This window comes from Rattus rattus, chromosome 9 (assembly GCF_011064425.1).
Source record: "Rattus rattus isolate New Zealand chromosome 9, Rrattus_CSIRO_v1, whole genome shotgun sequence".
Taxonomy (NCBI): domain Eukaryota; kingdom Metazoa; phylum Chordata; class Mammalia; order Rodentia; family Muridae; genus Rattus; species Rattus rattus.
In genome coordinates this window covers 8,631,218-8,644,747 of record NC_046162.1, presented here as the reverse complement: position 1 = coordinate 8,644,747, position 13,530 = coordinate 8,631,218, and the positions used below count along the sequence as shown (strand labels likewise).

Below are 13,530 nucleotides of genomic sequence, written 5' to 3'. Positions count from 1 at the left end.
TGATGCAGGATTCTGATGAAGTCTTCTCGCTTTGAACTTGGTATGTAGCTACTCTGGCCTTGAACTCCTGTCTCCACCTCCCAAGTGCTGGGATTAGATGTTTGTGCCACTATGCCTGGCTTGTAAATGTTTGCTTTTGAACTTGATAAAACAGAAGCCATAGACTTGGGGCTTGTGTTCCCACCCACATTATATCACTAAGATGTGTCTAGTTCTTTGTCCACATGTGTTTTCTCATCTTTCATCATGTGATCATCCTGAGGTTGATTGTGTACCTTCCCTGTTCATGGCTCTTGGCTGTGTAAAGAGGACTTTTGGCCCTCGAATACTCTTACTCCTGCAGCCTGCTGTCACACCTGACTGTATTTTCTGACCTGCCCACTTTGCTTTGAGTAAAACTTCCTTGCTGCTATGCAGAAAGAGACAGATATGGATGCAAAGAGGGTGGAGAACAAGAGAGACCACACATGGGTGCGTGCAGGAATGTGAGATAACTCACTTTTTAATGTTTGTCTCTTGATACTCGTCACTGGTACAATATTCTGGTAGTGTGTGAGCTGATCAACTTTAATCAAAGATGGATTGAATTGTCTCCTGAAGCATGTAACCACTGGACGCAGCCGTGTGGCTCCACTGCACGTGAACCGTATCACTGTGCTCTTCCTTCGTCTTCCTTAGCCTGAGGTCTGTCTTGGCCTCCTGTGCTGCCTCTGTGATGGAGGCCCGTGCTTTATGTGTCCTTCTCTGGGTTCCTGTATTTCACACTGACTGCTGACATTTCTTTCTCTTCTGTTTGTAAGAGAATTCTCACGAATGTCTTCACCCTCCTTACAGTGTCCTCTGGTGGCAGTTTTGATATTAACATGGCCGCTGTCCTCCGCTTCTCTTTTGGCCTTTTGTATTCTCATAAATCCCTCCTAACTGAAGCTCAGAAAGTTCACTTAGAGTTTCTTTTCAAGTTTTCAAAATTTGCCTTTGACATTTAAGTTCCACATCTAGGGCAGATTTTGTTTTTTGACTCCATACTACTAGGAAGTAATCTGATTTCATTTTTCCTATGGATAAACAAATTTCCCAGTCTTCATTTTTTTTTTTTTAGGCTGATCTGTCAAAATTCAACATTTTACAAATTCAGGTTTTTAAGTTTTTACTTCTATACTATTGGCCTATTTGTTTATATCTGCCTTATCACTACACTGAATTTTGTTTTGAGACGGGGTTTATGCTGTAGCCTAGGCTGGCCTTGAACTTGTGGTTATTCTCCTTTTTAAGCCTCCACCCTAACCCTAGCCTGTAACCCCTACCCCTCTAACCTGTTGGGCGAATACTCCTACCTGTACTTGTCTTAATCTGCACTAAATGAAAGTGAAGAGTGCATTTCCACAGGTGAGGCCCGGCCCCATAGACCTCAAGTTCATGGCAGCCCCGCCTGCCCGCCTCGTTGTTTCTACAGCGCACTGCAGGTGTGCACTGCAGGTGTGCACTGCAGGTGTGCACTGCCAGCATAGCCTGGCTCTGTTTGTGTGTTTGTTTTGTCTTTTTTGGTGGGGAGAAGGGGGCTGTTTTCATTTTAATTCCTCCAATCTTTAGTTATAATGCCCCCGCCCCCTGCAGTCAATCTGTAGATCAATTTCAGAAGGGATCTATATAAATATAATACAGTTGCCAACTAGAGAGATTTCGATTGACAATAAAGCTGTTTGTTTTTCTACTTTTATTGTTTGTTTTCTGTGCAATCCTGGCTGACCTAAAACTCATTATGTAGACCAGGCTACTTCAGGTAATCCTTCTGCCTCTGTCCCTAAAGTCTTAACATTAGAGAAATACACTCAATGCAGCTGCATACCTGTGGAGGTCAGAGGACACCTTGGTTGTTTGAGTCATGCACCACCACATCTATAAGACATTAAGATTTTGTGTGTGTATGTGTTTGTGTGTGTGTATGTGTGTCCACTCAGTGTAACTGTGCAACTGCATACCTTGGTTGTTTGAGGCAGCATTATGCCAGGCTAGCCTGTCAGTGACTTTCTGGGGATATTCTTGTTTCCACCTCCAATCTGGATGTAGAAGCACTGGGATTTCAGACATTCAGCCTTACATGGGTTCTAGAGATTCAAACTCAGACACTCATGCGTTTTACCTCCTGAGCTACCTTTAAGCCCCAAGGTTCTTAACAAAAATTTAAAAATCTAGTAGGAAATCATAGTGAATCCTGTTATTTCATATGTCAGCTGTCTTAGTTTGGGTTTCTGTTGCTGCAATGAAGCACCATAACCAAAAGCAAATTGGGGAAGAAAGTGTTTATTCTGCTTACACTTCCACATCATATTTTACCACCAAAGGCAGTGAGGGCAAGAACTCAAGCAGGGCAGGAACCTGTACACAGGAGTTGATGCAGAGGCCATGGAGGGTGCTGCTTACTGGCTTTCTCCCCATGGCTTGCTCAGCCTGCTTCTTAAAGAGCTCAGGACCACAGCCCAGGGATGGCCTCACCCACAATGGGCGGGCCCTCCCTCATTAATCACTAATTAAGAAAATACTTTTACAGGTCTGCCTACAAACCTGATCTTATGGAGAATTTTTTAAATTTATGTTTCCTTCTCTTGGATGGCTTTAGCTTGTGTCAAGTAGACATAAAACTATCCAGCAAACCAACTAAAAAAGTTAATTAAATGTAAGTAAAAAGGAGAACTCAACATTTTAAGTAATTCATTAAAACTCCCAACACAGGATTTTATGACATTTGTCAGCCTCAGTAAGTAAATGCCTGCCTGCAAATACACAGTCGACAGAATGTCATTTTCAAACTAGCTCTGCTGTGGAACTTCTCTGACAATCTGTGATCACCAGAGCATCCATTGCTCTGGGGCTCGTGAAGATTAGATACTGAGATGTTTGCCAAGTGACTAGACAACAGACCAGGCACAAGACATGAGGTTATCATGTGAGAACAACCTTACTTGCCTACAGGGAAACAGGGTAGACTCCCACTGTGTTTGATCTCCCATTGGCTTTGACAAAGTGGTAAGAGCAAAAGAGGGCCTTAAATCATTTCCTTGACTAATCTGGAGAAGTCAAGTGTCACCAGGTGGCCCTGATGCATGCATCTTCTAACAGGCAAGCTGGATGTTAAAGGCCTGGGTTGACAGCCAGTTCATTTTGCTGGCTCATCCATCAGAGGCCTGGCTCCCAGCCAGACCTTGGCTTCTTATATAAAGGCCCAGAGTTGCACCGCTGTGGAACTTGACAGAATGCTGGTAAATCATTGCCATGTGAAGCCAGAAGTGAGAAACACTGTTATCTGTTTCCCCTTTCAAGTGACCCCGATTCCAATGTGCTCCCTGTTTGTTAGGGAACTGTGGCTGGGACACAGTGACTGGGAGAGTGGAATTACTACTGAGCACACTAGCTTGCTGTCCCCTGGCTCTCTCATTGCCCCAGCTGCTGCAGGGATGCTGATCTGAGCCTGCTCTTCTCCTTGGGAATGCACATTCTACTCCAGAGAGGGGTTATTGTGAGTGCTCTGGAAAAAACTTCCAACCAATGAGGGAATTTCAGGGAGACCAGAAGAGCCTCGAACCTTGGCTTCTGTGACACACTCATGGTGCTGGTCTGTCACTCCAGTGCTGACTTCCACCACAGCTTTCCACAGAGGTCTGCTGTGACTCAGGGCTTTAGTTGGGAACGCACGGTTTGCTAACAATTCCTGCCGTTTCTTTGGTAAATGTTGTGTAATATGAAACTTCTCTTGTGGGTCTCACGCTGGAGGCTTTCCACGGAGATCTCTGGTCCCGTTAGGTGCACGGGTTCAGGAGAAGGCTCCCCTTCTCAGGCAGAGAAGGGAACGGTTTCGCTGTCTCGCTGCTGGTATTGCTCCGCCTTCGTTTCTGGCCTGGCTGAGCCAGCAAGAGACTGACTAGCTGACCAGGGGTCTAGGGGAGCTTCTGGCTGCGATTTCAGGAAAGCAGATCTCTTCCCCAAATGGCAGTGTTACAGCTCTTATGACAGAAGCTCTCAGACGATGGAATAATTCCTGCACACCTTTAATCTTTCTGGATAGGATTCTTAAATACAGTCTGGGAGAGGGTCAGGATCTGGCAGTGGGTACTGCCTATTGATTTGGCCTAAGATCTTGGGAATAGCTCATCTACATGTTCAGGGGCATGGTCCTGCTTCTACTGACTGATCTGTCTTGAGCCTCTGTAACCTGTTGTCAAGTCCTCACTTGTGGAGGAGGGGCTTGGGGCGTTGCCCTACGTGACTGATCTGTCTCAAACTTCTCTACAGTCGGTTGTGAGGGCCTGATCTCCTGGGAGAGTGGGAATGCTCCTGCCGCTCTTTTTAAGGTCCCCAGGGATTCGACTTATGTGGGCCAGGAATCAGGGTACCTTTCACAGCCATCCGCCCTATACTCCCTAATTACCTTGAAGTGTTTTACCTCTTTAACTATGAAAAGTATAATAAACCTTTTAGTAAAATTTTGTATGTTTCAAAGAATTTGAGATTTTTCCTCTGTAAGGATATTTGTGTGTGTGTGTGTGTGTGTGTGTGTGTGTGTGTGTGTGTGAGTGTGTGTGATATTCTTTATTTGTGAATGGTGTTCATAGGATGTGAGTGGAGTACTTGTTAGTGTGTGTCCTCATGTGTTCATGAATACTCATATGTGGAATGGAATGTGGACATCAACAAAGGGCATGTTTCTTCCACACTTACGATTTTGAGACAGCATCCCTTTGTGATCCTGAAACTCACTGATTTGGCTAAGATGGCTGACCAGTGAGCCTCAGGGGTCTGCATGTGTCCATGCCTGTGCACAGCTCTGGGTGACAGGAGCACACAAACCCCCGTGACTTTTTACACAGGTGCTGAGGATCCTGATGTAGCTTCTTCTGCTTATACAACAGGCACTTTACTCATGGGCCCCTCTCCTCCTTTCCTCTTACTTTAATATTTGGATGTCTAAATATTTCAGGTGTGGCATGAAACGAACTGTTGTGCTAAGAAGTTTAGTCAAATCTGGTCCATTTTAAGGTTTAAAAATGTCAACTCTTGCACCGTATGTCATCTGCCTCTTGAACTTTGCTTTCTTTTCCTTGGATTTAAGGTTCCTGGTACATGGAAGTCTGTTTTACTTCTTCCTATAGGCCAAATTATCCTGGGACTCACTGTGTAGCATAGGCTGGCCTTAGACTGTCACCCCCTGCCCTGACCCTCTGAATGTGGGAATTTTGAGCCTGTGTCACAAAGCCTAGCCCATTGTTCAATTCTGCGGTTCCCCGAGACTCTGTGTCCATCTGCCTTTATGCATCCACTCGTGTATGTATTTTGAACTCAGTCAGGTGCAGACATACAAACTGTGACCATCATGGAGCTGGAGCAGCTACTTAGGGATCAAGACTGCCCCTGATGGGATGGCCAGGCTCTACAAATGCTAGGGATAACTATGGCTAGGTGGACTGGCTGGTGCTGTGTCAACTTGTCACAAGCTGGAGTTATCACAGAGAAAGGAGCCTCAGTTGAGGAAATGCCTCCATGAGACCCAGCTGTAAGGCATTTGCTCCACTAGTGATCAAGGCGGGGAGGACCCAGCCCACTGTGGGTGGTGCCGTCCCTGGGCTGGTGGTCTTGGGTTCTATAAGAGAGCAAGCTGAGTAAGCCAGTGGAAGCAACCCAGTAACATCAATTCATGGCCTCCTGCCCTGCTTGCATTCCAGTCCTGACTTCCTTTGGTGATGAACAGAAATATGGAAGTATAAGCTGAATAAACCCTTTCCTCCCCAACTTGCTTCTTGGTCACCATGTTTGTGCAGGAATCGGAACCCTGACTAAGACAGTGGGCGAGGAAAGCACATGCTCAAACTGCACCCATTATGATGGAGGCTTCCACCCAGGATGGGCCTCCTATCTGCCCTTACTGCTACTGTGCTCCATCCACCAACCTCGAGGAAGGAGCAGCATGCACTTGGAACACCAGTAACCAGACCAGAACTGGCTCAGAGCTCAGGGGAAAAGCACTTGCTTTGGGTGCTCCAGGCCCTGGGCTCTGTGCTTAGTGGTGCAAACCTATCAACAAAAAAATAAAAACAACGACCTGCCATCTGTGCAGTGTGGGGAACGGGGGCAGTCTTTGAAAGTGGAGGTTGAAGACAAATGTCAAAAAGTATGGAATTCCTGGAATTGAGGCAGAGGGCAGCAGGAAGGGCCCCAGCATTTGGATGACCTGGTGTTGAGTGTTGGTAGAGTAAACTGTAGGTAACCCCAGACCTCTATAACATTGATTTTTCATTGTGTATGGATAGGGTTGGGGGAGGTCAGAAGGTAATGTCAGGTGTTGGTTCTTGGCTTGGGTGCCTTCCACTTTTGTTTGGGTAGGGTTTGTCATTGGCCTGGAACTTTGCCATGTAGACTAGAATAGCCAGCCTTCAAGCTTCCTGGGATCTACCTGCCTCTGTCTCTTAGGTCTTCACTGCTGGGATTGCTGGTACATGCCACTCTTCCTGGTTTGTGTTTTGGTTTTGGGGCGGGGCGGGGCGGGGTGGGGTTGTTCATGCTTGTAAAGCATTTACTTTACTGAATGAGCTGTCTTTCCCAGCCTGTTGTTCCTCTTTAAAGACAATTCCTGTCTCTTGGGCATACGTGGAACACAGTAGCTATGGAACATGGAACTCGGACACATAGCAGAGCTGTTTTGGTGACATACCAGTGTGCATGTAGCCTTGCCACCACTTGGTTTTTAATAGTGAGAGTTTGCATTTGGTACCTACAGTTGCTTGTTTTCCCTTTCTTTCCTGAAAATGAAATGTTTTCAGGCTATCTTGCCAGCTGTGGATACCTACAGCATCAGTGTTTTCATTTATGTCTCTGCAGTGCTTCCCAGTTTGCAAAGCACTGTGGGAGGCTGAGCAACAGTGACATGAGGGCTGGGGACGTCTCAGGCCATGCTTCCTAAGTGTGCCTCTTTCTCGTCCTCATAGCTGTTAATACCAGTAAGTATGCTGAAAGTTATCGGATCCAGACCTACGCTGAGTATGTGGGAAGGAAGCAGCAAGGCAAGCAGGTCAAGAGGAAGTGGGCAGAAGACAGCTGGAAGGAGGTGGACAGAGAGCGGCCCCACGTGCCGGGCCCCTGTTACCACACCAACAGGTGAGCGCCTGGCTGGCAGGGGCTTGAGCTATTCCAGCACTGGTCTTCCTGGTGCCTCCTAGATGAGTGTAAGTACCTGACTTTGTGAGGAAAATACTTTTGCTCTAGCTTTTTACATCATACCCTAAGCAGCTGTGATTACCGCTTGGTCTTTGTGTTAGTAGCGTCTGTTGCTGCTGTTTCTTTTCTTCTCCTCTTCCTCCTCCTCCTCTTCTTCTTTCTGTTCTTCCTCCTCCCCCTCCTCCTCTTCCTCTTCTTGCCATGTAGCCCAGGTTGTCCTTAAATTCACAGACGTCTTTGGTGCTAGAAATGTGTACTAGCGTATGAATGTTCTAGTTCCTTACACTTGCCAGGTTATATAGACCCCAGCTTTTCCCACTAACTCTCCTGCAACACCCTCAAGGCAGACAGAATATATTCTATTCCCATTTTAGGAGTAGGGAAATGGAGGTTCAGTGAGCTGCATAGCAATGTAGTGAGAGGTCAGATTAGACTTGCTTCCGTTGACATTAGTTTCTTCCTTTCCCAGGTGCCAAGTACCGTATACCTCCTCCTAGATCCCAGGTAGATACTCATACTGTTGTGTGCCTGGGTGTGTGCAGCTCAGACAGTAGAGCATTGATCTAGCCCAAGGCCCCAAGTTCATTCCTAATAACACAAAATAAGCAGGTAGATAAGCAGGCACATAGAAAAAGCATTAATTTAGCCTATTTGCTTTATCTTTGAAAAAGGAATTATATAGTATTATGTTTGCCTTTTCTTTAAAAATTTTTTTTGTTTCTGAGATTTGGTCTTATATGCATTGACTTTTAAAATTTTTTATTGTTGAGTACTATTTATTTGGGTTGGTGGACATTTTGGATGGTTTCTAGTTTGAGAGACTATTTGCTGTGATGTTGTATATGTGAAACAATACAGTCAGCATGTTTTCCTTTCTCTTAAGTGAGTAGGACTAGGGACTTGGGGATAGATGGCATCTATGTGCTTGTTAAGCTTTAAGCTTTGTAGAAACATTTACAGCCCACCAGTAATTCCATTGCTTCACATACTTGCCAACATTTAATGCTACACTTTCCATCTCAGCTATTCTAGACTGTGAGCTAGCACCACATCACAAATCTAATTGCAGCTCTCTCTGACTAATGCAGTAGCCTATATTTCATTTTTGCATTGCTAGGACTCTAGTCAGCTCTGTGCTGAGCTGCTGCAGCTCCAGCCCTTGGCTGCCTTTTTTAATATACTTGTTGGCCATCAGGTATCCTCTTTTAGAGGTTTATTAAGTGTCATACCCGCACCCCCACACTGTGTTGACTGTTTCTTTCTGTTGACTTGTAGTTATTCTAAGTATTCTGGATCAGAAATATGCACTGAATACTTATAGCTTGTGATTGGTTTGCTTATTCGATTTTTAGTGATATCTCTTACTGAGCAGATATTTTAAAAGTCTTGTGGTAGTTCGAATGATAGTGCCCTTCATAGGCTTTGCCATTTTAGAGATTGGTCCTCATTTGGTGGTGCTGTCTTGTGGGGCTTAGGAGGGATAGCCTCACTGGAGGCAGTGTGTTACTTGGGAAGGCTTGGAACTTTCGAAGACTTGTACCATGAGACAGTTTGCTCTCTGCTTCATGCCTGAGGTTTAAGATGTGCACTCTCAGCTTGTTGCCCCAGCCACCATGCCTGCTGCCGCCACACTTCCCCATGTGTGAGCACCCAGCACAGTATCTACCTGGGATCTAGCAAGGAGGCAGCAATATAATTGATTCCTAGTTATAGTATAGGTATTTGTTGGCTCTATCCTCATACATAGAAAACAGTTTCATAACGAGTGGCAATACATTACTATTATAATTGTTTTTTGGCAATTTTGTATTTGAACATTCACCTCCACTATGATCTGGAGGTTGGGGTTTGGAGTTCAGTGGTACAATGCTTGACTACTAGATGCAAGACCCTAGGTTTGAGCCCCTAGTGCTGTAAAAAAAAAAAAAAAAGAATGTGTGGTTTAAAGTCACTTAAAGTAATTCCTTTCTGTGTGGGTCACCTGTAAACTCAATAATCGCATAGGTCTGGTTCTTTGCTCCCAAGGATTCTGTTTCTCATCGTCTAAAGGTGCCGTAATGGTGGAAAGCCATTGTGCACATGCAGGTGCACATCTACCAGGTGCACATCTACCAGGCAGCTTGCACTTGGAGAAGCCAGTTTTGTTCTGTGCTTACTGTTCCTTTCAGGTTTCCAACTGTGCAGAGACCACACCCCCATGGTGGCTGCTTGAATGGGAAGCCCCACTTAGAGCCCTGTAGTGCTGCCTTCTATATGATGCACTTTTCTGCTTCTGGACCCCCCTTTGAAATGGAACTACAAAGCAAGGGGCTTCAGTTGCTGCAGGTTCCTTGGTGAGAACATATTCATGAATTACACCTGGATATTTGAATTCTTGTCTACACTGTAAACCTTGTAGTAAAGTTCATGGAAACTGTGCCTAGTGAAACTCAATTCAGGCTGAGGCAGTAGAATTGCTATGAGTTAGAGGCCAGCCTTAGCTACAGGTAAGTTTTTGTCTCAAAGACACAAACCTCCAAAATAAACCAACAAAACTTATGACTGTCCTTTTGTCCCATTGTACCATTGTCTTCACCATTTCCCTTTCTTCTCTCTTTCCTGCCCGACAGCTAAACTTATGACTGTCCTTTTGTCCCATTGTCCCATTGTCTTCACCATTTCCCTTTCTTCTTTCTTTCCTGCCCGACAGCTGAAGGTCTCTGGCTTACACTGAGTTTCCTGCTCTATCTGTAGACTGATGTGGAAATGAAACAGGTCCTTTCTGTCTGGGTGCCACGCTGGGGCTTTTCTTCAGTGTGTTTCATTGGTATCAGTTGGCAAAAACATGGTCTTTAAATTTTTTAAAGAAGAGATCTAGGCGAGTTAGAATAAAATTTTACATAGAATTTGACTTGAAGCTTTTCTCATGAGGAAAGAACCTTGGAGACCTAGCACAAGGGCTTAGGCAGAGAATCATGCCCCTCCTGTTCATCTGTCACAGGGTTCATCTGTTACACACTTCCCGTGGGATGCTGGGATTGAGCCCAGAGCTGCATGCAAGCCAGTGAAGCAGTTGCTCTGTCACCGAGCCACACCCTCAGGCCTTTGCGCGTCCTGCATCTGGTCTTCCCTCGTGTTTGGGAGAGTTGACAGCTCACTGTCGGCTTTTCAGATGGAAGTCCGACTTCATTTTACCAGGATTTAGAGTCACCTCTGCAGGCTGTGGTGAAACCCTGCAGCAGGAGATAGCACAGTTTGGTTTATGAAAGTCCCACGTGTGTTTTTAGGGCTTATTTATTTTCTGGTGCTAGAAACTAACCCTGGTGCATGCTACGCAAGAGCTCTGCAGTGCAGCCGCTTTTAGAGCTTAGTCTCTGGGGTTTTTGGCATTATAGTTTTGAAGTTGAGTTTTTAAAAGAATATGCAACTGTTTCATTAAAATTTAGAATATTTTGGTAATGGCTTATCTTTCTTTAAAATTGAAAACACAGAAAGTTTTGTGATTATCTCTACCAAATGCTTCCAATGTGTAGAATCTGGAATTTGGCACCGAGTGCTAGCTTTAACATGTTACATTGGCATGTCATCTGGGGAGTTTATTTTAAGTAAGTTGAGACTAAGTCTGACGTCTTGCACTTGAGTTGCTTTTGATGTGGTTGGAATGCTTTTGTATTTTCTAGTAGCAGTAATTTGAGAATTAATGTTTTCTTGTCACATTTTCTTGTTATTTACTTGATTAACCATAATTAAAGGTCCTTGCCAATGTCCAGTTACTCACATTTATCTCCCTGTGTGCATGATTTTTTTTACAGTGTAATGAATGAGTGTTGATGACCTTTGACACAGATTACCCTCACACATTTGGTTACAGGAAGTAGAGTACTGTGTCTCCATGACTGGTAACTAAACACAGAACAAATTTCTTGTTTGAATTTCTCAGATGACATGTGCTTGGCCTTATTTTTCTATTTTGATAATCGTATTGCTAAAATGAACTCTGAAATGTGTAAATCTGAGATTTCAGTTGGCTGGGTGTAGAAATCTTTAACATTTCTCTGGCAGCTCTCTCTTGGTAGTTTATGCTTAGCAATAATTCTGCCTGTCCACCCACAGCCGAGAGGAGCTGCAGGGTGTTTGGATTTATCAGGGGAACAAACTGGGGGGTGAAGTGACTATCGGCTATCACCAGGCTTGTTGTTTGTCTTAGATCTGAGATGTGACCCTTGGTCCATTCAGGAATCCGTGAAGCAGCGCATGGAATGCATAATTGTAATCCCAATAGTTCTAGGACATCCTGGGCTACACAGTGAATATTAGGCCAGCCAGGGCTACATAGCAAAACCTTGTCTCAAACAAACCCCTGAAGCAGGGCTTTCAGCTGTAACACTGGCTGAACACGGGCCAGCATTTGCCACCTGGGAATACACCACACCCTCCACGTGTGCACCTCTTTTTAAATGCAAAACCCATGCTAGCAAATGGGTGCTTGCTGTTTAAGCATTTAAATGACCTGTATATCTGAAGTTTTCAGAATGAGATGTGGAGTGGGTAGAACTTTATATCATAGGAACTGTGTACACAGGACAGTATGGGTGAACCTTAAGGAACAATGGACCCTGCACAACCCTGAGTTAACAAGTAGCCATCCAGCTGATGGTGGGCTGCCCACCTGAAGTTGTTGGCCTTATGCTAACGTTCTCACTGCCCAGCCATCAGGACTGGCCTGTTCTTGCTGACTGTACCCACCTGTGTTCTTTTTCTCTCACTCCCTTGCTCCTTTTCGTTTCATACATACATGGAAGAGTTTATTTGGCTGTGGTTCCAGTGGTAGGGAAGCATGGCAGCAGGATCTGGATGCTGGGAGCTCACATCCTAAACTGCAAAGAGAGAAGGAGAAGGGGAGGGAGGGAGGGAGGGAGAAATGGGGGGGGGTATGAATATGAGAGTGTACTGAGAATGGCTGGAGAATTTTAAAATCTCCATGCCCAACCCAGTAGCATGTTTTTTCCAGCCAAGCTGTACCTCCTGAAACAGCACCACCAACTGGGGACCAAGCATTCAAACATCTGTGCCTATGGAGCCAGTCTCATTCAGATACCACATTCTATTCCCCACTGACTCATGACTATACAATGATACAAATGTAAATGATGACCTTTCACACAGATTACCCTCACACATTCAAACAAGAAATTTGTTCTGTGTTTAGTTACCAGTCATGGAGACACAGGACTCTACTTCCTGTAACCAACTTCAAAAGCCCCTGTAGTCTCTCAGTCTCTACACCAAAGTCTCTTCTGAGACTCAAGGCAACCTCTTGACTGAGATCCCCTATAAAATCCAAAAGTAAATTACCTACTTCCAACATACACAGAATATACATTACCATTCTATAAAGGAGGAAAGGGGACATACTGAGGAAACACTGGACCAAGGCAAGACTAGTAAAAACTGCTGCTTTTGGAAGATTTAGGGGATTGTCTCAACATTCAGATCGGTGTCGGCCCCGACAACATGGCTGTCTTCCTTTCTCAGCACTCAGCACAGAAGCCTGCTGTCCTGAATATGCCATGCCCAAGCACAGAGCGCATGCCACATGGTTTTCATCGTTAATCTTTGCAGCAATCCATTTTCTTTTTTGTTTTGGTTTGTTTTTTGACACGAGTATTTTGCCTACATGTATGTCTGTGTACCACATGCATGGGTGTTGGATCCTCTGAACTGGAATTACAGGTGTGAGTTGACATATGAATATTAGGAATTGAACCTCGGTCCTCTGCAAGATCGAGCAGCCAGTGCTTTTAGCCACTGAGCCATCTCTCCAGCACTACAATGATGTATTTTCTAAAACAAACTTTCTCAGAGTCAGACAATCAGTAACAAACAGACTCAAGCCCTTATGCTTAGCTCAAGGAGTGGCACTGTTACCAGATGTGGCCTTGTTGGAGGAAGTGTGTCACTGTCGGGGTGGGCAGTGAAACCCTCCTCCTAACCATGTGAGAATCAGTCTCCTCCTAGTGGCCTTCAGATGAAGATGTAGATCTCTCAGCTCCTCCAGCACCACACCTGCCTGAACACTGCCATGCTCTCATCTTGATGATAATGGACTGAACCACTGAACCTGTAAGCCAGCCCCAGTTAAATGTTGTCCTTACAAGAGTTGCCTTGGTCATGGTGTCTGTTCATAGCAGTAAAACCCTAAGACAGAATTTGGTACCAGGGGTGGGGTATTGCTGTGATAGGCCTGCCCATTGTTTTTGTTTGGAAGAATATGGATTTTGGGACTTTGGTATAGAAAGTGGCGGAATGTGTTAAGGGGAGCTTAATGGGCTATCTTAGCAGGAATGT

General features: G+C 45.0%; 1 protein-coding gene across 4 annotated transcripts in view; it reads left to right on the top strand.

Moving 5' to 3' along the window:
* The window catches only part of Parn (poly(A)-specific ribonuclease), a 129,900-nt gene that overhangs the window by 90,150 nt on the left and 26,220 nt on the right, over positions 1 to 13,530 (top strand). The window contains exons 21-22 of one of the 4 annotated variants that reach the window (XM_032911806.1): positions 6,975 to 7,143; positions 9,372 to 9,875. In XM_032911806.1, coding sequence (XP_032767697.1) covers positions 6,975 to 7,143; positions 9,372 to 9,540 — 338 coding nt within the window. In that variant the 3' untranslated portion in view covers positions 9,541 to 9,875. Of the gene's footprint in view, positions 1 to 6,974; positions 7,144 to 9,371; positions 9,876 to 13,530 lie in introns of those variants that run through there. The other 3 variants (XM_032911805.1, XM_032911804.1, XM_032911807.1) reach the window with 3 other exon arrangements.